This window comes from Erithacus rubecula (genome assembly GCF_903797595.1).
Source record: "Erithacus rubecula genome assembly, chromosome: 11".
NCBI lineage: Eukaryota > Metazoa > Chordata > Aves > Passeriformes > Muscicapidae > Erithacus > Erithacus rubecula.
In genome coordinates, this window is record NC_136663.1 from 16,147,405 (window position 1) to 16,171,504 (window position 24,100).

General features: G+C 36.7%; 1 protein-coding gene across 1 annotated transcript in view; it reads left to right on the forward strand.

Annotated features, from left to right (window-relative positions):
• CUL3 (cullin 3) overlaps nt 1-24,100 on the forward strand; it is a 54,893-nt gene that overhangs the window by 23,085 nt on the left and 7,708 nt on the right. Inside the window, exons 3-12 of the mRNA XM_079315345.1 lie at nt 3,336-3,449; nt 10,134-10,294; nt 11,166-11,280; nt 12,544-12,772; nt 14,365-14,510; nt 17,376-17,552; nt 18,591-18,761; nt 20,092-20,199; nt 23,083-23,207; nt 23,571-23,667. Of these exons, the coding sequence (XP_079171471.1) occupies nt 3,336-3,449; nt 10,134-10,294; nt 11,166-11,280; nt 12,544-12,772; nt 14,365-14,510; nt 17,376-17,552; nt 18,591-18,761; nt 20,092-20,199; nt 23,083-23,207; nt 23,571-23,667 (1,443 nt within the window). The remainder of the gene's footprint in view (nt 1-3,335; nt 3,450-10,133; nt 10,295-11,165; nt 11,281-12,543; nt 12,773-14,364; nt 14,511-17,375; nt 17,553-18,590; nt 18,762-20,091; nt 20,200-23,082; nt 23,208-23,570; nt 23,668-24,100) is intronic.

Genomic DNA, 24,100 nt, shown 5'->3' on the forward strand with positions numbered 1-24,100 from the left:
AGTGTTCAGTGCAGAAGGAATGCTCTGGGGTGCTGGTGCAGTTATAGGCTGAAAGCAGCATGTCTACACTGGGACTTAGCAGGATGTATCTGGGATCCTTTGCAAGCTTTAAAATTTTATATCTTAGTGTTGCAGAGAAGAGGAAGAGATGAGAGTCATCTCCATCAGGGAGTTAGAAATTATTTCCATAACATCAATGAAATAGGGAGGAATGACATGAGAAGTTGTGTAGGAGGCAAATTACCTACTGAGCATTAGAGTGAGCCTGACTGGCAATGTATGCAGTGTTATCTGCCTTTGTATTTTCTTAATGATGTTTTCAGAGGATCTTGAGCAAGTCTGCTATTATATGGAGGGCAAAAGTATGTGAGGGAATTGCTCGAAAGTAGATAACTGTTCAGGATGCCCAGTATCCTTCAGTGTTTCTTTTTCCTTTCAGCAGTAGGATTGCAGCTGCAGAGATGAGCAGACATTTCTGCTAGTCAATCCATTAACCTACTTGGGACTCCTAAGATTTTAGAATAGTATCTTTTAGACTACTTGGATTTTTCTAAAAGAACTTCTCTAATAAAAGTTCTGAGAGCTTGAGGCCTTGGTTCAGAAAATGCTGTTCTGTACTGCTAGTCCCCCCAGGAGGTTCTGGCTGTCCTTACACTAGTGCAAATTACATAATTGAACTATTTGTGCTGCTGCATCAGGCCAGGCACTGTAAGATAGAAATAGTAGGCCATAAATCTTCTTTGTGTACACTTAATCAAGAGTTATTTAAAGGTATTGAAAGCCTATGCCAACAACTACTCTTATTGGGGGAGGGTTCTGTATTTCCTGAAGACCTATATCCAGTAGAAAATACAGTTGGGCCTGAAGTTATACAGAAAATTTCATCCTTATAACTATAAAATCTTTAATATATTATGAAGTTACTAATTTATTTTCAAGTATTTCTGTATATGGACAGTCTTATTTAAGCTGGCTTTCCCTGTAATTTATTTCATAACTGCAAATATTGTCGCAGAAGTCATCACAAGCTCAGCTAATTTAAAGTAACATTTTGCTGATAAAAATCCTTGAGATTTGAAATTTTCTAAGGCTTTAGCAGAGTAGCAGCTGTGTCTCTTTGTTTGAAGAGTGTGAGTATGCACATTTTTTTACTTCAGATCATTTATTGTACCAAAGTGGTGTGACTCTGCACCTTTGCATGGCTGTTTTGTGCATTATGGCAGTTTCCCTGTAGTATTGATGAATTAATGGCCCGTACAAGAAATGCATCGAACACTTGTTAACTATAAAGTTGCTGTAAGTGATAATTTGCTTGACATTAGTCTGGTTGCCTTTTGTAACAGCTGAAATAATGGCTTTCCAAACCTCTGCAGTTTCAAATAAACATAGAAGAATGTTTTAGAGAAGCTTCACAAGGAAACTCTGAAGGTAGCTCTGTTGTACAGCACCCATTCCTGAATTTCAAGCCCATTTCCAGAAATCCATGTGGCATACCACATGGAGCAGAGATGCCAGCGTTGCAGAGCATACCAGTGTCTGCATGAAAGCAAGTTGTCACTGCTACCTGGTGGCAAGTGTCCACCCCTTTTTGTGTGACTTGTCACTGGCTGGCCCAGCACCATCAGTGTGAGGAGTGTGGGATGGGTACAGTTATAAGGGCACGCTGCCTCTATGTTGTTGAAGTAAAGGATACCATAAAATTGATCAATAACTAGCCTGGTTATCTGTGCTTATAATCTAATCATGTTTTGATAAATTTTACCAGTGTGGATGAGGTAAGTAATATTGATAATATATTTTCATACTGACCAAGGAAGTGAAAGCAAACATGTCATGTTTTTTCTCTTGTTCTGGGAGATTCTGCATGTTCTTCATAAGTGTATGCAAGTACCTGATGATGTCTTTAATGCATTTAATGTTTTAGCTAAAAACTACCTGGCTTGGGTGACAACAGGGCACACATTGGGAGACCAAGGTAAATAAATGGTGGTCATGATCAAAAAGAATGAGGCAGCTAAGCAGTGCTTATATCTGCATATTATGTTTTTCAAAAGCAAGGAGGGGAGGCCTTGTTCAGGTGCAGAGTAGGTATTTGAAGATGTAAGGAAGCTTTGAACAACCTATGCATACCTATATTGCCTAGATGCAGTAGCAAGGTGAATATTATTGTGATAAATTTCCCCTCTTCCTTCTTCCCTCTCCTTCTCTTCCTCCTCCTTCATCCCTCTCTTCCTTAATACCATTGTGTTGGATGATGTGCCACACTGTGTCTCTGGATTGCTCATCTGAATTTGTGAGTGTGTATAGTAGTGTGGCAGACAGAATTGTTATCCTGGTGTGGCCTAATAACTTTATAAAACTGGAATGACAAAATGAAGCCTGTCAGGTGGTTGCATGAGACATTAGTGCAGCACGTGGCTGCCTGGAATGTGTCTTTGGTTTCCCTGTTTGAATCTCTCTGCTGAAATTTACACTATCAGCCAGGTATCAGTGCAAATCAATATATGTGGACATCATGTTTGGTTACAACAGGGGGCAGAATATATTTTCTATGTTATGTCAGAAGTCAATTCCCAGTTTTATTAACTCTGGAACTTTTTTTCTTTACATTCCCACAGGTTTCTCTTTGATATTAGTTTCAAGTTTGAGAACTGCAGTATATGCCTACTGGAAAAAACCAAAATATGGAACTGGCTGGGGTTTTTTATTAGTAGGGAGAATAGTGCAAAGAGGCATACAGTCTGAAGTTGATGGGACAGATGAACTTGCAAATTGCAAATACATTCATGAAAAACAAAGATTACTTTTTTTCTGTGAAATCTTGTCATTAGTATTAATCTAAGAGTCTCAGAACTGTTGTTTGCTGTATCTTTATGCTGTCTTAACTTGTCTCTCTAAATGTCATCATAACAATTTTCCACCTGTACTTGTTCCTGTTTGTAGCATTTACTGCTACTACCCAATGTTCTGAAATGACTTGTAATAGCAAAATTACCAGCACCTGAAACACTATAACACAGGAAATGAATGCGTTGAGGAATTGTCAAAGACTATTTTTAGCATTTGAGATTTTAGGAATTCCTTTAAAATTTAAAACCCATATTTATTTTGTTTCTCTTGTTTCTAGCATAGTTCTTCTTGCTTATTTTTCTACAGAAGGGAAATACCAGGTAGGGATAGTCAGCACCCAGGAAAAGCAAGAACCTGTTTGCAAAATTCAGGTCCGTAGAGGAGCAAGAATTCTTGTGCTGAAGCTAAGTTTAAGATTTAAATGCTGCTCCTGAGTTTATGTTCATATATCTTTTTTTTTTTCTTTTTTTTTTTTTTCACTTCAGGTGCGAGAAGATGTGTTAAACTCTTTGAATAACAACTTTCTACAAACACTAAACCAAGCATGGAATGATCATCAAACAGCAATGGTGATGATTAGAGACATTCTGATGTATATGGTGGGTGTTCTGCTATTTCACATATTTAGCAGTGTAGTAAATTGTCTTCTTACCAGTCTTTTTCCAAAGACCACTCTCTGTCCCTTGTTTTGAATTTTCTGTGTGCATGCAAGACTGCTACAGGTGTTTCACAAGTTGTAATTGGTTTCATGTTTTAGGTTATCTCATTATCACTTGAAAAATTGATCTAAAAATAGTTGAACTTTGTAGTTCTTAAAAAATAAGCTAGTCAGACACATTCTGGCAGATTTTAGGTATTAGTTCAGCTAGTGGTGTTTTCTTACTGTGGAAAGCACTATGGTGTGAAGCCTCCTGAAACTTCCAGTGTAGTTGTTCTTTAAGCCTTAGAATTTAAAAATAATAACTTTGCTTAGGGACAGGGTGCATCCTTGGACATTAAATTCTAGTTGATTCCTTTGCTGTTCATGAAGAACTTGTGTGGAAGATGAAGCAGTGTACATAGAATGTGATTTTTGGTTGCATGCTTGCCATTTCTTACCTATATCCAACAGAAAAGACTTCTTTTAAAGAGAGGAGGGCCTGATGTTTTTGTGTCTGGATTGTGTTATGCTTTAGGTAGCTGGTATTAAATTTCCCATAATATTGGGGATGTTCTAGGATGCAGAAGAGTATTTTTGCTTAGTTTCTAGACAAAAGTTTTGACTTCAAAAGGAAGTGTTGACATGCTGTGTTGTTTGTGTAATTTTTTTTTTCCTCCAAAGTATCCTAAATATAGTAATTGATGCAGTGAAGAACAGACAGTAATAGACTTTTTTGGTCCAAAAAGCAGATTAACTAGAATTGTACTCTTTTTACTAAACAACAGGAGTTAAGGTCTTGTCTTTTAGCTGTTAAAGATCTCATGCCATGACATTGCCTGTGTTTGTATTAGCTGCAAAGTCCTCATTGGTGAATAAGCTACTACAAGTTAAAGAATTTGGAGTAATTACAGAACCACAGGAAATTCTTTTTAATGGATTTACTGGCCTTCATGTTGGAGGAGCTGGTTTCTTTCAGTAGGGAAAACACCACATATCAAACAATAGAGTGCTGGATAAAATGCTATCAGTGACACTGAATAGTTTGTGTATCTTACTGTGCCAAAAGGAGGATGGGCAGATTGTTTTGAAGATGTCTTTGCTGTGAGAGATCCTGGACTCCCTAATCTGTTTGTGAAGGACAAGTACAAAGCAATTGCTACTAGCTGCATCTAGGCATATTTGAGAATAGTTAATTATTAGATTAATCTGCTAAAGCTAGTGGTGGATTTTCAGAAAGGTTAGAAGATGGAATCCAGAGCATTCTAGGGGAGCAGCTGTTGTGTTTTAGCCCAATATTATGTATTACTTCAGCACAGGAGCTGCTGGATGGTCCAAAGTAATGGATAATGCAATGTTATCTGCTGCTGCTAAAATCAGTGAATTTCTGATCTTTCAAACAGTAGCAGAGAAAACTGGCTTAGAAGCTTTCTTTGTTTTAGTGGTTTGCCCCAGTTTATTAAAGGCCAGAGCCTTTCTCTTTGAGGAAGGATTGCCTGCTTCAGTTACCACTCCTGGGGGAACAGGAGAGCTGTTTCCTGAGTATTTTTTTTTTCCTGAGTATTTTTTTCAGAAGAGTAATGCCTTGACTTTGTTTTGAAGCTTGAGAGTGCTGTTCAAACATGCAGCCAGCCTTCTCTTTGCCACCAAGATTCCAGGACAAGGAAATTCACAGCATTCCTTCCAAGTGTAAATTGAATTTTGTCAGCTGTCCTTTAGATTCAGAACTGAACAATAAATAAGCTTGAATACCTCTGGACTGTGTAGCCTTCTGTGTGCTGTTTGACAGTTCCTAATTATTTCAAGTGGGTGTTCAGTTGAGCCTTCTGCTTGACCAATTATTTGACTCCCACAGATTTATTTTTTTGGTCCCTTGTACCACAGAAACAGAAAAAAAAATCCATAATAAAATATGTTTATAGTAAAATAGTAAAAACAGGAAAAAATGTCTTTCAAAATGAGTATCTAAACTTAGGGGTACTGATGTTGGTTTGTTAAACCTCTGTAGTGTAATATGGGGTTTATAGTTATAATTTTAATTTTTGTTTGAACTATCTAGTGTGAAGATCTAATACGATGGGCAGGCTCCCTCCTTTGACTTGGAGGGACATAGGACAAATTGTCATTAATGCATGTTTAGATTACAAATTAAAGAATAAGCAATGATTCAAAACAGGACTACTTTGAAAGATTTGCAGTTTCACCTTTGTCACTGGGATGTCCTGTTGAGTCAGACATAATTTTCTTAATTCACAGAAGACTAAGAGTAAAAATCTTCCAGTCTTGAACATGTATGCATTCCAGAAGTTTGGAAAAGCTGCCAGTACCACAGAATTACAAAGCACTGTGAAAGATCAGACCTGATTGCTTTTCAAATAAACAATTTTCAAGAATTTTATAAAATAAGGCATGACTTGTCTTTACGTCCTGATGTTGAGTCTGAATGACATGTAGGTTTATAATGATATGCTTATGTCAGAAATAATTGATATATTTTTATTCAAGCAAATCTAATGTAACTGATGTTAAAAATATTTTATCTGAAAAAATTATCAAACACTGTATAAAGTGAGTCACTAGGCATTGTAAATTAATATGCTTGTGTTCTACCAGGAAGTATCTGCAATTATCATATGTTTGTAAGTAAAGCATGACACAATCCTTCCCTTTTTGTAGGCCATCTCAATTACACATTAGTTTCAGGAAATGTACCTATTGCCCAATAGACCACACTGTGACACCAGTGAAATTACCTCTTGTGAATTCTGGTCTTACTCTCTGGAATTCCTGCTTCAGCCTAGTGATTTTACATCTTAAACTAAATTGTGTCTGTTTTAATGCCACGTTTGTTTTCCAGCTTCCTTTCACCCACTGGCTGCCAAATTATTTAAATCAAAACAAACACCTTTTCAAATCACCTTAATTTCTTTCCTCTGTTTAATTTTGTTTAATTTTTAAAATAGAGATCAATACAAATATATCTTTTTCAGAAAGGCATGTGTTTTGTACAGTGGGGTTTGTGCATTATGGTGCTTAATGAGTAAAACACTTGCTGTTTGAGGTTATGGCAGGATTTCATTGTTCATGCAGAACATCCTCCACAAGACACTCTCGAGTTTCCCTTATAGTTATGTTTTTTCAAAATGTATATTACCTTGTCTCTTGTAAAAGTCTGTTGCTTTCATTTCTGCTGCAGGTGTAGTATGAGGTTTTTGCAACCTTTTGCACTAATTGTGCAAGATTTGTCTTGATTATTTTGAAACATTCTGGGTTCCCTGACAGAATTTCAAGTTTACATAGTTCCACTGGATTTTGTAGGATATAGGAGCTCTCTTCCTTTTTACATGTTTAGGCTGCAGTAACTGGTGCCAAAGTAGATGTAATACATTCTATTAATCCAGGCACTGTCTGAGACAAGCAGTAAAGTCGTGTGCTAAGCAGCATCTTTGCTGAGTCAAGTCAAGTACTAAGACAGGTTGAAGTAGTGAAGTACATTTAGGCATGTCTGAAATTCAGCCTCACAGTGGCAGTGCAGGTAAACATACCTACAGTGGGCTTTGTTTAGCTGCTGTATGGAATGGGAACAATGGAGGTGGAGTTGTTTGGGCTTTTCATCAAGCAGTGTGAGTGTGTGTATTCTTAGAACATCAAATGGAAACTGGGTTGAACTGGATTCTGTGGTGTCTCTTTACTACTTGTGCTTACTAAATTTAAAGCAATTTCAGGTATGAGTGCAGCAGTCACACCCATGGCTGCATTGCAGGCCTCTGGGTAGTGCCAGTTACACACTGAAGTGAACAATTGCTCCTGCAAATACAGCTGTGGATTTTTCAGAAGGTCGAGTACTACCTTCTCATCTGTGCTGTGCACAAAGCTGGTGTCTTTTTTTAGGCCAGCACTGACACCTTGGATACATGAGTTTTGACAAATGACTCTCATTGTCCATGGCTTACACAAGGTAATGGGAAGAAGTGTTGTTTTTATCTCCAGAGCAAGGATCAAAGACATTACTGTATCCAAAAGGGTGTCAGTGCACGAGGTGTCTGAAGGATGGTGTATCATCCAGGTAGTGTATCCATGCACAGATGGGTAAAATGTGGCTACTGCTACCTTACAGTAGGTGACTTCAGAATTAGTCTGCAGTGTAAGCAGGATTGTAATTCTTTAATAATTGCTGTCTGAAACTCCATCCTTGTATCCTGAAAGTTACTCTTACCTTTAAGCATCCACTGCTTTTCCCTATGGGAAGTGATTTCTGTTCAGTTGTGTGTAGCCTTGTCAGTCAAACTTGTCCCCAGATGGGGCTCTCTGTCATTTTCTTTTTTAGACTGGGAGAGCTTCTAGCAAATTTGATCTGTTACTGAGGGTGAGCAAATCAGCAGGATCTGAAATGTTAATGTTGCTGCTCTGGTTTGGGTATTGTAGAGAGGTCTGGCTTACTACAGAGGCTGCTGATAAGGAGTTACTCTCACAATGGCAGTGTTCAGCACTGCCACAGCAGAAGCTATGCAGATGAGTCATGGCCAGGGCTTTAATCCTTTTGGGTACCCTGCTGCCTGTCCTTCAGAAGCCTGAGTATTTTTTTTTTTTAATAATTATATTTTTTTCTCTTCAAGTTATATAATATTGGACACTATGTTTTAATTTGCTCTTTCATCTCTTAAAAATGTATTTTAAGCTTGTCTTACTTCAGAATCACATTTACTTTTGTTCTTGATGCAAGTGTGTAAATAAGGAAGTGAAATAAACAACCCCATTTCTCAAAGACAGGAAAACAAAAGTAACCTATTCCAAAGACGTAGCCCACCACATGTCACTGGTCTGACTTCATGAGAGCAGTTAGTAAATGTTGTGCTTTGAGACAGCTGAGCTTGCTTCAGGAGCCACAGAGTAGGCATATCTGACATGTTTCCATCTTGTTTTTTCATTTGAATTGAGGGCTGCCTGTCTGAAGCCTGAGAGTGGGAAATCACACATTAATTGCTGAACCCATTAATTGCTTTCCTCTGGTTGCCAAGTGGCAGTCTGGCATATAATTAGTATAGGAATAATTTTGCTATGTGAATATAGGTGCTAAGTGATGGGCTGTCTGTTCCTTCTTGTTTTTTTGAAATTGCAGAATTTTTGTAAACTTGAAATTTTGGAATATTTTTTTCCATATTCAGAAGCATGACATTTGTTCTTTTAATAGTCTCATTTCCCAGGTGTTTAAGTAGCTTTACTCTTTAATTCTGCATGTGATAAAGCACTTAAGATAGTTATGGAACCAGTAGAGAAGCTAATCTTTATACTCAGTTTCATAAATTGACCATCATCCTTTACAAAATTTGATTAATTTTTAGTATTATTTTGTTATAGCTATATACATCCTTAAAAAACTTCATCCCAGCCAGATTTGTGAGTGGGTACAAAACTTGTAGCTTTTTCTAATGTCATTGTCCTGATGCTTAAATGGTAGCAAAGCAGTATTTTTAGTAATTGCCCAAAGTATGATATTCAAGGAATGGATTATGCCCTGGCAGAAATGAACAAAAATGATTGCTCTTCTCAGATGAGTAGATGTTGTAAAAACTCAGTTTTTCTATTCTTAATACTGTTTTAAGTGGTCTGACCTAGTAGTGGCTATGAATCAAATACATGCATTTTTTGTCCACTAGTGACTTTATTAATAGCCTTCCTTTTTTCAGAGTTAAGTTAGGAGAGAGGAATAGGAAAGGAGAGACAAATTTTGGAGCATTTCTTTGGGTTAGCAGTAAGAGTCTTGGGGTCTGCTTAGCACTCTGTCCATTCTGTATGATGGATTTTGGGCTATGCTGTCTTTAAATGCTCATCTGAGGATCAGTGTTGGTTTTTAAAGGTAGGTAGATAAAAAATGGGTGGTTGAGGAGCTTGATTCCATCCTGTAGACTGAGATTATATAGGGAGATAGAATTTAAACGTACATTGAAATGTAAAAAATATTTTCTTCTCTCCTTTTTTTGGGGGGAGGTAGTGTATAGGTGAGATTATAATGAAACATAACAAGATTTTGAAATATTGCTCAAGTTGAATGAAAATGAATTTGGAGAGGGTGGAGGAAGGGATGTTTACAGAAGTCTTCTGTACAATTTTGCAGTACTAATCCATAAAGATTTTAACTCTTCTTGTTTTGGATCTATATCTGCTGCTCTTTGTCTAATGATGCTATTTCAGGAAATTTCACTGAATGTTGAATATTATTTGCTAAAAGGAGTAGTAGGAACATGCATGGAAGGGAGGGGGAAGTTAAATAATTTTTCTTAAAGATTGGAAGGAGATGGAAGGATGTGAGTAGGTAAGTAAGACCTCTTGAACGTAGTGCTGTGGATTTAGTCAGTAGTTCAAGACTCCTCTGCACCCAGACTAACAAGTGGGAAGGCTATAGATCTGTTCTGGCATGCTTTAGTTATAAATACTGTGCTTATGCTCCTGAGCCAAATAGAACTTCCAGTGTAAGTGAAGTTTTGGAAAATAGGACTGATTTTGAATTTTGATGCATATACATAGTTTATTGAGGAAAAAAAAAGATACATTTGGGCATATTTCCACTGTAGACTGGGATCTCTTGTATTTTTAATATAAGTGATGCAGTGAACTCACGGTTTTATTGTTTCTGGCCTTGTTGTAGGACCGAGTGTATGTGCAGCAAAACAACGTGGAGAATGTCTACAACTTGGGCTTAATCATTTTTCGAGATCAAGTCGTACGTTATGGCTGCATCAGGGATCACCTGAGGCAAACTCTGCTGGATATGATTGCAAGAGAGAGGAAAGGAGAAGTTGTAGACAGGTAAGATGTTTGTAAGTGAAGTCTTTTGTTGTAAGTAATAGCTATCAGTTTTTAAAGACTGATTCAAGAACATACACAAATAATTTATTTAAGACCACATTTGTGATCACAGCTTAAATTTCTTCATATGCTGGAGTAACATAATTCTTTATGTATTATATTTTAGTGTAATGGTAAACAGGAAAGTTTATTAATATATTTTTAAATATTTGTCTTGTCACTCTGCCTGCATTTTTGTGACTAAGATTGCCCACCATGCAATGCCAGAAAAGAAAGACTCCCCAGCTACAGCTGTGTATTGTCCCCTACTGCCAGAAAGTGGAATCTTTTTCTAGATGCAGTTATTTTGTTTTCATTAACTTGCTGATACTTGAATTTTGGTGGTGTGTATTTTGTGTTCAGCTGGAGGTTTTTTCATTTTTTTAGATCTTTGTGTGGTTGTTTGGTTTTTTTTTTAAACAGCCAGCTGTTCATAAATCTCAAAGATTGTGCAGCTACTTCCACCTGTGCAGTTGTTGTAAAGTTGCAGTTGCTCAGTCCTGACCTATGTGTGCAGTTTTCTTTGAAGTAGTATTTTGGATTAATTTCATATATTAATATATATCCTTCATCATTTTGTGACTTAGTAGAACTTGAGGCGTGTGTCCCTGTCATTGCATTTAAAATACTTAAAAACACTGTCAGCTCTTCAGTTTTGAACAAAACCAAACAACTTGCTTGTGTAGCGTTCTTGAAAATGTTATGGGCAGATTAGAATGGACTTTCTATAACTACATTTTATTAAGGTTAATACTGTGTTATGAGTTGTTATTCTGCTCTGTCTTACAAGCACATAGATTTCTCAAGTTGTTAACAACTTACTTTTTGGCAGAGGCGCAATAAGAAATGCTTGCCAGATGTTAATGATTCTAGGTCTTGAAGGAAGGTCAGTCTATGAAGAAGACTTTGAGGCTCCATTTTTGGAGATGTCTGCAGAATTTTTTCAGGTACAGCAATATTCTAATACTGTATTTGGAATGTTGTTATAACTTTCTGGAACTGTCAGATTTGGTGTACTTTACATACTTGTTGGTTTTTTGATAAGTGTGTCCATCTCCATTAAATGAAATAAGAAAAATAGTCATTAACTTTGAAGGAAAATGTAGCACAGATTGTACAGAATTAGCATAATTTGAATGTAGTTTTAAGCTATGGGTGCCAGTGGCGTGTAGTAATCATCATGCTTATCTTGTACCTGATTTAGGTTATTTCATGTAACAGTCTACATCTGCTTTGCCCCCACAATCTTTTTGAAATGACAGTAGGGTGAGAGGTTCAAACTGTCTCAGGCTTGGAAACCTGTCAAACTGTCTTTGAGGAAACTTTGTTTCCTTCCTAGCTTCCACATTTGTGAGTTATTTTTGTAATAAAATAAACCAAGTCAAGGAACTAAGCATATCCAAGTGCCTCTCCAGTTGTTGATTAGCCACCAAATAATACATTACAAATATTTTCTAAAGGGGTTTTTTTGAGAGATGCTTGGAGGAGGACAGACGCTTAAGTGCTTGTTGAGTGCAGTAATGATCATCTATTGCTGAAAATTGATAGAAATTTTAAAATAATTTAAAAAAATATCTAGACAAGGTAATTTGTGAGTCTCCCATTTCTTATGCAGGATCAACTGTCATATGCTCTGATCTCCTAACTTCCTTTGAAAGCAGAAGCATATGTTGCACAGGCATTTAAATGTCACTATTTTCCGTTTTTCACTGGTGCTTATATAAAATTAAGAAAAATAATTACTTTAAATTCTGTTCCTTAGCTCTGCCTGAAAATTAAGACATCTTTTTTTTCCAAAGACTCTGCTGACCAGTATGAATAAAAACAGTTTGACATGAAATAATGTGTTCAGCATTCTCACTAATGAGAATGAGGAGAACTACCACAAACTGGTATTTGGAAGAAATTTTTGATTCTTCCCTTTCCTTATCTTGGTTTTCTTTGAAGCTATGGCTAAAACTCTAGTTGGGTACTGGAAACTAAGTTGCTTGGGTTGTTTTAGTATGAAAAATACCTTGTTTATATTGCATGTACCCCCTTATGTAACACATTTAGTACAACAGAACCTTTATTTTGTGTTTATTGTGCCTGTGAATCTTGTATGTGTTGGACATGTGTTTGATTTGAACTTGCTTATAAATGCCTATCTGACATGTTTTCTTTTTACCCTTTACAAAAAAGTCTAAAGTATTAATTTGTGTTAATTACAGATGGAAAGTCAGAAATTTTTAGCTGAAAACAGTGCTTCTGTATATATAAAGAAAGTAGAAGCTAGAATTAATGAAGAAATAGAGCGAGTGATGCATTGTCTGGATAAATCAACAGAAGAACCCATTGTGAAAGTTGTTGAGAGGGAGCTTATTTCCAAGCATATGAAAACTATAGTGGAAATGGAGAACTCTGGACTTGTTCATATGCTGAAAAATGGGAAGACAGAAGGTAAGTCTGCATCATTTGTGAGACACAAATGCTTCTGATACTGCTTATTGTTTTTAAACATGGGATAAATCTTTAATATTTGTGCTCCTGTGTAATTGTGGAAACATTTAGTGACTTTATCACAAACATCTGAGAATTTTCAGTAGCCATTAGTTGGCTCTTAAAACAGAGCCCATACACTTGTTTCTGTTTAGTACCAGATAAAGGTAGTTTTGTGGTAAACCAAGTATCTCATAAGTACAAATCTATTGTAATGGTTTTTGTCACCAGTTGACCATGAGCCATTTTATTACTTCATTCCTCTAATAGGTATTTGTGAAAATGCCTCACATTTTTTTGACTCACAGGCAGTTATTAAAAAACACTTGTGTTAAAGACTTAAACAGAAACATTGCAGGATCAATTCTTAGGGACAGAGCAGAAAGGAATTGCCAGTTTCTAAAGGATAAGAAACAGTTTATTGAAGTGGTTGAAACACAAGGGCTTGGCTTGATTTGCTTTTCCCTAGTAGAGGTTAATGTGGGACACAGTGACTGAATGAAAGTTATTATGGAAATAGAACCTAAGTTTCTAAAGCAGCATAACGAAGAGAGGGATTGTAGTATCTATATTTAGAAATCAGTGCTCACTCTAAAGCCATGAGAACGTGGAACAGCCTTGCTGCTTAGATTAATGGCCTTTGTTCATTAAAGCAGCTTCACAATTACTAGGTGATAGAGTACAAAGTGAGCACATTTCCTATCTGTAAAAAAGAATTACTATGTTGGAAATGAAAGTGATGATACTATACTTAACACTTTCTTCTTTAATATTCAGTTTAGATAACCTTCATACTGAGGGTGCAAGGATATTGAAGGGTATTCATAAAATACAGGAATCTGTTCAACTTTTATGGGCCTTGGTTTGGTTCATTTAATAGTACAGTGGAAATGCTGCTTTGTGAAGATGAGATTTTTCATAAAGGTACAAGGATGGATTGTTCTTTTGGAAAAGAATGTTTAGCCTAAGCCACTTCTCATTCTTTTAGGTGGATGAAACATGGTAGTATAAAAGTATATGATAGACTTTAAGACAAATATAAATTAAACTCTAAATTTTTACCAGTTTTTGCTTTTAATGCGGAAACAAGCATATAACTAGTGCTGTCCTGTTGGTTTAACTTGCTTTCAAACAATCAAACAACAAAAAGTTTGATAATGTGCTTGATTTTTGGGAATGGTAATTTTGGAAGCTATGTTTGTAAATACCCCTGGAAAGCATAATCTTGCTGAAGGCCTAATAAGTTCTCTGTCTGCAGCATTAGCATCATCTTCTGCTGGCCTGGAGGTGAGCAATGATAGGTTCCCTGCTACAGACAACCTAGAATAATTGAATACAGTCTCTGCTTTTCATTTTCATGCTGCTGCAGTCAGCATATTGTCAGGGCTAAAGGAAAGAGGAGATCAGAAGGATCTGGTGCCTGAGCTGTTACAGGAGGCTTTCTGTGGCTCTAGTGGCTGAACTTGAACTGTCAGCTTGAGCTCTGAGATGAATGAGTTACAGGAGTGTAACACACACAGGTGTCCTACATAATCTCTCATTCTTGCTTGCAGACCTTGCTTGCATGTACAAGTTGTTCAGCCGTGTGCCAAATGGTCTGAAGACGATGTGTGAGTGCATGAGCTCATACCTGAGAGAGCAAGGCAAAGCACTGGTTTCTGAAGAGGGAGAAGGAAAGAATCCAGTTGATTACATTCAGGTAGTTAAATACTTTAACTTTCTTTTCTTTCCCACATTAGCAGTTCACTACATACACAGTTTATAAGGTATACCTTACTATTCATTCAAAAGGGGTTGTTATTGAAAAGCTAAATTTGTAAGTTTTTTAATGTACATTCTCAGAATATCCAGACATGTTTAGAACTCCTGCTTTAATTGGTTGGAAAGTACATACTAAGTTTTTGTGCTTTTAGTAGTTGCTTTTAATAAACCACTTATTCAGCCTAATTATCTAACTTCTGGGAACTTCTTGGATTTCCCTAAGTGCTGTGTCTCCAGAGTGAGTTGTATGTCTGCTGACAAATAGCTTTATAGTGTCCACTTTGTTTAATTTTATGTAACATTAGCTATCAGTGTTTATTGAGGCAAAAATCACATGGCTGTATTTCATGGCAAGCTTAGCTGTGACTGAGAGGTGAATGTGTTTATCAGTCATAACAAATTACTCATTCCATTTTGTCTCCCTAAGAAACAGAACAGTTCTGCATGTAAAAATGTGTGAGTGTTCTTTCTTGTTCCCTCTCTCACTAAGTGATGTGTACCATTAATTTATCAAGATCACGAAATATGTTTCAGAACTATTTGTCATTTTTCTCTTTCATTGTCTCTGAGAAGATGGTTTGAAATTTGCATATAAAACCTTTAGAGTTCATTGAACCTTAAAGCTCTGTTTCTATAGCTGAAAGGTGTTCTATATTTAATATGAAAGTGTGTATTCATTAAACATTGTTGGAGGTTTTCTAAAATGTGTGATTCAAGTCCTTGTGTCTTCTTCTTGAGAAACATTTAATGTATGTCTTTCAATCTCTGCTGTTTTGTTTGAAAACAATAACTCTGGTAGAACTGGTTACTATTTGAAGAAGCCATTTGAGTATTAAAACATTTTCGATTGGATTATTAATTTTCTGGCAATGCTGAAGCAATCTTCTTACCAGGATTGAACAAGAATCACCTCTTCAAGGGCTGGTAAAAAGAAGAGAGAATGCCCTTGAAAAATTCTAAGAGTCCTTAATGATTAAACCTAATATTTGTGGTGGTGTGATTTAGGGGGGAAAAAAAAATAGGGGAGGGTGATGCAAATAATGTGGGGAAAAAAAGTGTCTGGGTTACTTTAATGTAATTTTCACTCTTGATGGGCCTGAAGAGGTATCATAAAAAATTTATCTGAGAAAGATAGATAGATCTAAAAACTTAATTATAAACATAGTATCAAGGTTTCCTGTCACAAATGTGAAAATTAAAATGAGGCTGAGGAAGACTTGCCCATGTGCTTTGACAGAGCTCAGCCTCTCTGTATGGACCCCAGCATCTCATGAAGGTGTCCTAGGACAGGGACTGACATTATATTACTGAAAATTCCCCAGAAAGGTTTTTCCACCACTTCCCCTGAAGGGATGGAAGCAGAGAGGAATATCTATGAGTTGAGAAACCACCTTGCGCTTTTCATCTCAGCCATGTTCATGTGAACCTGTCAAGGACAACAGCACTAAGGAGACAGACATGGAAGCTGCATTAAACCCTCCATAAAAAAACTCCATCAAAGCTCAGCACTGCTTCCACACCATGACATCACCCTGAGCATAATTGGTGAGATGGTTGCAAAAACATTGCCAGGGGATTAGATTTAAAACTTTGTATGATAGTTTGAAGGGATGTTGAAATGCTTTTGTAATTCAAGGTACTAACAGTTTCTCCTGTTTAACACCAGGTTGTTCAGATGGTGTACTCCTGGAGAGGAGGCATGAGCTAACCTTGGTAAACAGAGAGATAGTGGGATTTACTTTGAATTTAAAATTTCTAATACGCATTAATTAGCCTGTCTAAAGATCATTCCTTTAAGTGAGATGGTGAGTTCCTAAGAAACATTACTACTTCTTTGAGTAATTCTTGAATGGCTTCTTTAAGTAACCACATATAAATAATTTCTTAAGAACCTGAAGACGTAAACATCTAACTTGTAGAGTTCTTGCAGGCAGTGGTTGTCCATGACAAATCTAACTCTCAAGTGAAATTTTCTCCACCTGCCTGCCAAATGCTTTCTCAGTTAAAACCTGTAGATATCATATATACTTAGCAAGGTGCTCAGGTGATTTTAAGATGCTTCCCCCTTTTATATCAGTTGCTTTAACCTTGGGTAAAGATGGTACAAACTCTAAAAATGATACTGAGACTCCTGTGGTTTAGTTCAGAGGAAGTGGTTCAGTTCACTGAATCTTGTATCTAAATTTCACATGCTCCCAGTGACTCTTAATGATCAGCAAGAAACACATGACTGAATAATGCAGAACATGTCCCTGGATTAAATTAGAGGGAAACACAAATGCTGACAAGTTTAGTCCTGTTGTTGCAGTGTGTTTTCTCCTCAGACTTGTTCAGTAGCTTTTGGAATGCATTTAATGGGTGCTTAGCCTCAACTTTCCCATATGATGTGTTTATGATACTGACTTTGTCCATGTTATTTGAAATAGAAAAGGCTTAATCAGTTCAACAAATACCTACCTCCTTTAAGTTGCTTGTTGAAATATACAGGAAATCAATCTATTTTACAGGCTGTTTAAAAAGCTTTCTTAGTCTGAGAAGTGTATTACAAGAAACTACACTAGTGTTTAACACCAATATTTTAGTCAGTTTATGTGGAAATTGCTTCTATAAGAGATTCATGGCAGCAATAGAAATTCAGGAATGGAAATGAAATTTCAAATACTTTCTAACAACTCTGAACAGAAAGCGTTGCAGAACCTCTGACTGTAGATCTTGTCTTCTGTATGGCCTCATCTATTATTATTGTTCCCCAGCTTACAACTTCCCATCAGTGAAAATGAGTTTTTCTTTTCATTTTTGAAAGGGTTTACTGGACTTGAAGAGTAGGTTTGATCGCTTCCTTCAGGAATCTTTCAATAACGACCGGCTCTTCAAGCAGACGATCGCGGGTGACTTTGAGTACTTCCTCAACCTCAACTCCAGGTCTCCAGAGTACCTCTCATTATTTATTGATGATAAGCTGAAAAAGGGAGTCAAGGGAGTAAGTATAAATCAACTCCAAATATCATGCTTTTTGCTCTGTAAACTTGGATGGAATCAAACTAAGCTACTTTTCTAAGAATTATTTTTATATTAAAAGAAATTACAATTTTAACTTCAAAAAGGATTAACACGTCTGAGCTCCTAACACTTTAGGTCTAAGATTACAGAAAAATCAGGTGACAGGAGATCTGTGTGGCTTGTCACCTACCTCTAAAGCAGCATACCTGAACTACCTATAGTAAATACTGCCTCAAAAAACAATTAGGTTGTGGTAGCTTCTGTAGCTCCCTTTTAAAACCTTACGTGTAATTTCCTTAAGTATATTTATAGTTCAGTTTGGCAGCTATTCTCATTATCTATTAATTTCTTTTGAAAATTAATTTGATTAGAGAAGTTTTTGTCTTTGCTGCTTTTTGCTGTTTTTACATACCAGAGAACTATTACCATATCTGTCTTCTAGTTCTAAGTACATCTGTTGCCTTCTGTATTAGCTTCTTCCATTAAATTTTCTGAGGTACAGAACCCAGAACTGGACTGGATGGTTTTTCTGAGGCTTCAGTTACTCTAAATAAACCTTAGTATTAGATCATACAACTTATGCTTTGGGAATTAAATAGTAAATTCTGGGGCTTTTTATAAAACTAATAATAGTTCTGTTTGTGTGACACTAGACAGGCTTTGCAAAACACACCTTAACACTTAAAAGCTTTCATTCCAAACTGACTTTTCTACTCATAGTACTGGTTTCCTTCATGCTTTTTTACACTTACCCAGGAACTTTTACTGTATTTATCAAGGCATTCTAACCATTCACTTTTTCACCTCTCCCTTGCTCTTGCCTTTCCCTTCATTTTAGATCTATTTCTTCCTCCACTTTATTGAGTTAGTGCACCACTCTTTCGGCTGTCAGTCATATGTTGGACCAGTTTTGTTGGCTACTGTTAGACCATCTGCTGCTGTGAATTACTTTAAGTACTTAGGTTGTGTAAGACACTTGTGCTGAAAGATTAAAACCAGCAAATTATTTCTTTTGCAGCTAACAGAACAAGAAGTAGAAACTATATTGGATAAGGCGATGGTTTTATTCAGGTTTATGCAAGAGAAAGATGTTTTTGAACGCTATTACAAGCAGCACTTGGCAAGAAGACTTCTCACAAATAAGAGTGTTTCAGATGACTCTGAGAAAAATATGATCTCCAAATTAAAGGTAAGACCGTACTTGCATACTTTTTAGGGGCTTGTCTTTCTTTTTTGTTTTTCATAAATATGGTTTCTTCTGTTTTTACATCAGACATATAGATAATGTTAATCTTGATCGCTGCTAAATACAGAGTTGATTTGGAAAGCCCCAGCAGAAAATACAAAAGGCTTTTCAAATATTTTCATGGAAATAAAAGGAAGGAAGTACTGAAAAGCCCCTGTGATGAGAGTGCAATCTAGATAACAATTTTTTTCAAGGTTTTTAAATAATAGGACAACTGCAGTGGCTGAATTTGAAGACTGCAGATTTTCTGTTACTCATGGTACAATTTTGTTATTGCCTGTGTTGTTTTTTAATTGCCTCCATCAGCAGACTGATGATAATGCTCAATTTCTTTTTCATTAAGTGTTTGAAAACCAAAATCTTTGTATCAGTCTCTAGAAACACATTTTCCTTAGCTGCTAAGTACTGATTAAATGGACCAAGAGATGGAGAAGGTAAAGCCTAAAGTTGAACAGACTTTAAATGAAGTTCTATTGCAGCTTCTTCTCAAGTGACATGATAAATGATGAGAGTACTTCTGAAGCAGAGAGATTCTAAAGTGAAACAGCACTTATCCTTATTTTTGACCTTCATATTCTATCAGTGAGCAAAGCCTTTTTGTAACAGATTTCTCCAAATTTCTCAGTATTAATTCTTTCTCAGTTACCTCGCCACCACTTGTAGCTGGTGATTCAGAAGGCACAGGACATTACACACATTTGCAAGATGAAGTGCCCTCTTTTCTTACAGAACTGCAGGGTGGTCAGGTTGTTGAAGCTAACACACTTCCTTTCCCATGTATTCACAGTATGTATCAGAAATGGGCACACAGTCCTGTGTGTGCACATCTGTGTGTGCAGATGTTCCTGATTCTCACAAGACCTAGAGTCTTGCTGGGTAATCTGCAGTCAGCTTTCAAAATAAAACTCTCCTAGGACAACAGGAGTTTCCTTGTGATATAAATAGGGTTTGTTTCCCTTTACAGAATTGTGCTAAAAGCAGGTGAAAGTGTATGTTTTGATTTGATAAGCTTTCACAGTTTTTTTAATATTATATAGAAATCTAAGACAAAATTACAATAATAGAGAAAAGAGAAAGAAAGCAAATTAAGATTGTGTAGGTTTAGGTCCTTATGTAAGATAGGAAACTTCTTTTAATGATAATGGAAATTCCAGTAACCAAAGATACAAAAATGTAATTTTGGGGATTTGTAAACTAACTTTAGTCTTGCAGTTTGCCTATCAGAAGCTTTGTTTTCATAGTGCTGTTACAGCAAATTATTTTGTGTTTATAGACTGAATGTGGATGTCAATTCACATCAAAACTGGAAGGAATGTTCAGGGACATGAGCATCTCAAACACAACGATGGATGAGTTCAGGCAACATCTTCAAGCAACAGGGGTAAGTGCTGGGGTCTGTGTGCTCGTCCTTTGGCTTCAGTGCAAACCCTGCACGGTTGTGTTTCTTCATTTGTTGGTAAATACATCTGCTGAGAAGGACTTGTGCAGATTGTTCCCTTTACTGTGTGTCTCCTCTTATAGTCTGTATCAGCCTTTCCTGAAGTGCCAGAATCAACTGGGAGCTCGAATAGTGCGGGTTTCGTTCTACAGGATCCATGTGCCCCAAGGGCTGTGCCGGGCGGCACCGCCAGGGGGAGCGCTGTGCCCGGCCCGGCCCGGCCGTGCCACACTCCAGGGGCTGCTCCCTTGTGTGCTTCCCAGCAAAGCCGTCCCGTTCTGCAAATCACTGGTTGTGATGTGTATTTTGTGCTAAGAGCAAGAGCAATACTGCATGCTGCAGGTATTTGCAAAACACGCCATCTCATGTTGAGCTTTCCTGACACAGCTAAAAGCAAAACTGCCGTTTTATTGCAGTTGTAAAAATTTAGTTTTTCAAGTTTTCTTGCAAATTGTCAAGTATGGATTTAGTTGTTTAATTAGAAAAATTGCACCTTCTTGCAAGAGCAGCTCCCTAGAATATTTTAGGGAGACATCATTATTTTTGAGATATCAGTTCACTTGCTCTAAAACACTGTTTTTCTGTGCTGATACTCTGTATCACTTATTAGTGTATCATAAACATCCAAGCAGTTCTCTGTGTGAAGGTAAGTAGGGTCTGTACATCCAACCTGTTTGAATCAGTTTCAGAAATCTGAATGCCAGGAATATTTTCATGAATATCCTCTGTCCAATGTTCCTGGTTGTGCAAGGTGATATGAAATCTTTGTTGACTTGAAGCAGTTGGCTGAAATCCTCCTCTTCAGAATTCTGTGACTCATGAGTAGGAGAACAGCATGTTCTCAAAGTGGATTCAGAAAAGGATGGGGAGGAAGTGGATAAAGGTGTTTGTGGACAGGCAGCTTTACTACTGGTTTGTTTGGTTTCTCTGCTTTGGAGGCTAGTCATGTTTTGCTTTTGCAATGCTTGAAATATAAATTTCAGTACAGATTTGTTGGAGCATTCCCATTTTTTTGGTAGCATGGTGGGCTTGGACATGTGGGGGAAGAGGGGATTGTGCTAAAAGTCATGTACTTTACATGACAGTCTTAAAATATATGAGTTAATAAATGATATCTCTATCTTCTTTTTAGCTATGTACAGCTAAGAAGATTAATTTAAAATGTTAACAGATGTTCTGTTAGGCTGCATTTTTCATCTTTCTAAACTTCATCTTGTCCTTGGCATGACACCAGCAGTTCATGTGATGGTTTCCTTTTGTTCAGCCTAATACTGACCTTTGAATGAAATTTCCAGAAATACTATTTATGAAATACAGGAAGATTTGGGGGATTTTGTTACTGTTAAAATGCTGGTGATTCTGTGTTTTATATGAAATAGTTAATTCTGCTCCTTTTTAAACAGTTTGGGTACTTTGAATGTGTACAGTGCCTCCTAGAGGAGTCAGGCATATGCTTTTTTCTAAATAATCCTGCCTGCAGTTTCCTTCTGGATCCTCTTTTCGGAGATAGAGGCAGTGCCAAGGTCTGTGTAGATGATTTTTGCTCTCAAAGTGGAAAGCTCAGCAGCAGGGAAAGTCCAGGCTAATAGATTGAGGCACTTTCCACTAATTCCTACCATTTTTATGCTGAAAAAGACATCTCATAAAATAAAGTGCTTCCAAAACTTTTTTGTGTTACCAACTGCTTCGTGCTCTTTATAATATATGATGGGGGGGCATTCTAAATTAGTGCTGTGTTTTGTTCTGGCAAAGACCAAAAAAATATGGGAAATTGTTGCTATCTCAGTTCACCTGCTTCAGTTACAGTTAAATATATTTTCTGTGTCCCTGTGTCTGCACTGATGGCCTTTTCCCACTTGGCTGGAGGAAGAAAACTGTTGAAGCATTTTTAGGTTTTTCCAAAGTTTCCTGGGCACAAGCTGGTTGGTGCACACAGGCATTCAGTACACACAATGCAAAAACTGTTCTGTACTGCACGGGAATGCTACTCTGCTATTGAATAGTGAAAGTTTGTGACTTCAGCTGGCAGTTTTTGACCTCCTAAAATATAATGTGCTCTATTTCTATGTAGTGAATCTATGTAAGTTGAATATTGTATGCTTTGGGTTTTCTGTCCATAATGTGTGTTCTTTGAAGGTATGATTCTACCTCCTAAAGCTGAAAGTAGTCAGTCTTAAGCTTAATAATGCTCAGCTTAGTTGGGATACCTAGTCAGGATTATGCATCACTGGTAGCCAGACCTTTATCATCTGCCAACACATATTTATAGATCAGCACTCAAGCTGGGGAATGTTTCCTCACCAGTGCTGAATATTCAGAATCATGGGAGTCCTTAGAGAAAGGGGCTGTGCAAAAGTGAGTAACAATGCAGTCCACAGATAAGCTCTCCAAGGTTCAACATCAGATAGTCAGTATTTCCTCTCTACTTCCAGAGAGTACATTTAGAATGAGTTATTTTGAAACTGACACATTTCATGCAACCCAGCTTTATTGCATGTCATCAAAAAACCTATTTACAAAGATTTGTTGCACATATTGTAAGTTCTGTTTATGATCACAGACATTTAGTTCTTAGTTAAGAATTCCTTTTTTTCAATTCTGTATTCTCTTAAATGCCAGAGGGGAATAATGTAGAGGATTTTTGCTGTAGCATCTGCTCTGATAGTGATGAATCAATGTATTTGTCTGGTTTTGCAAAAAAGAATGTTTACAGATATGTCTATTTCTTTTGTAGTTAGGCAAAATTCTAAGTATCTTACACTGATACAAAGTGGTGAAACATGGTCTTGTTTTAAATAGTGTTTGTTTTCTTCCAATTACTTCTAGGTCTCACTAGGAGGTGTTGATCTCACAGTGCGTGTCCTCACAACAGGTTACTGGCCTACCCAGTCAGCCACACCAAAGTGCAACATCCCTCCAGCTCCCAGACATGCTTTTGAAATATTTAGAAGGTATGTATTACTACAGATTTTTAGGTAGAGTTTTTGAGAAGAAACTTTCTAAACTAACTCATGTAGATTTTTTTCTTTCTACATGTACAGATTTTTTTTTTTTTACAGCTTTACTGTTCAGGATGTGCTGGCAAAATACTCTTCTTCAGCTCATGTAAAAATTAGAGAATTGAATGATGATACTTGAGGTTTTGGGAGATTTTAAATAGAATTCTGACAAAAATTAATGTTTTGAAAAAGCAAGAAGTGTAAACATTTTAAGAATATCCTCATTAGCTCCAAAAGGTTATGTAACTTTTATAATGTATTTCCTCTTCAGTACAAAATGTGAGCTATATTGTTTTCATCTCAATTCTGTTACAGATTTTATTTAGCCAAACACAGTGGGCGACAGCTGACACTCCAGCATCACATGGGTTCTGCAGATCTCAATGCCACTTTCTATGGGCCTGTTAAAAAGGTAGAGAATCAAGATTATATAAATATTGTATCTTTTTTTTAAAGTAAGCTAATGCATGTTTTTTGTAACTTCAGAATTTTGTAAAATAAAAGCAAACCAATTGAGAATGTAAGAATAAGGAAAAATGCCTTCCATCAGCCTTATAATCTCATTCTTTTTTGCAGCACTTTTGCTTTGACTTTTTATTTCCCTCTGATCTATTTCAAATGCATCACTCAGCATCATCATTTACTTGTAGAAAAGTAGTAAATGTGATCTTGAAGTGACCTCAGTTGTTTGAATGGTTGGTATTTTTTTACTGTCGATGAAAAATGAAAAGAAACTTGTTAGTTACTTCTGCAAAGTCAAGTTTAGGCACCTTTTCATATGCAGAGTGCAATATAGACAACATTTTTTCAAAAACAAGACTTAAGCAGAGTTTATAGAAGTACAA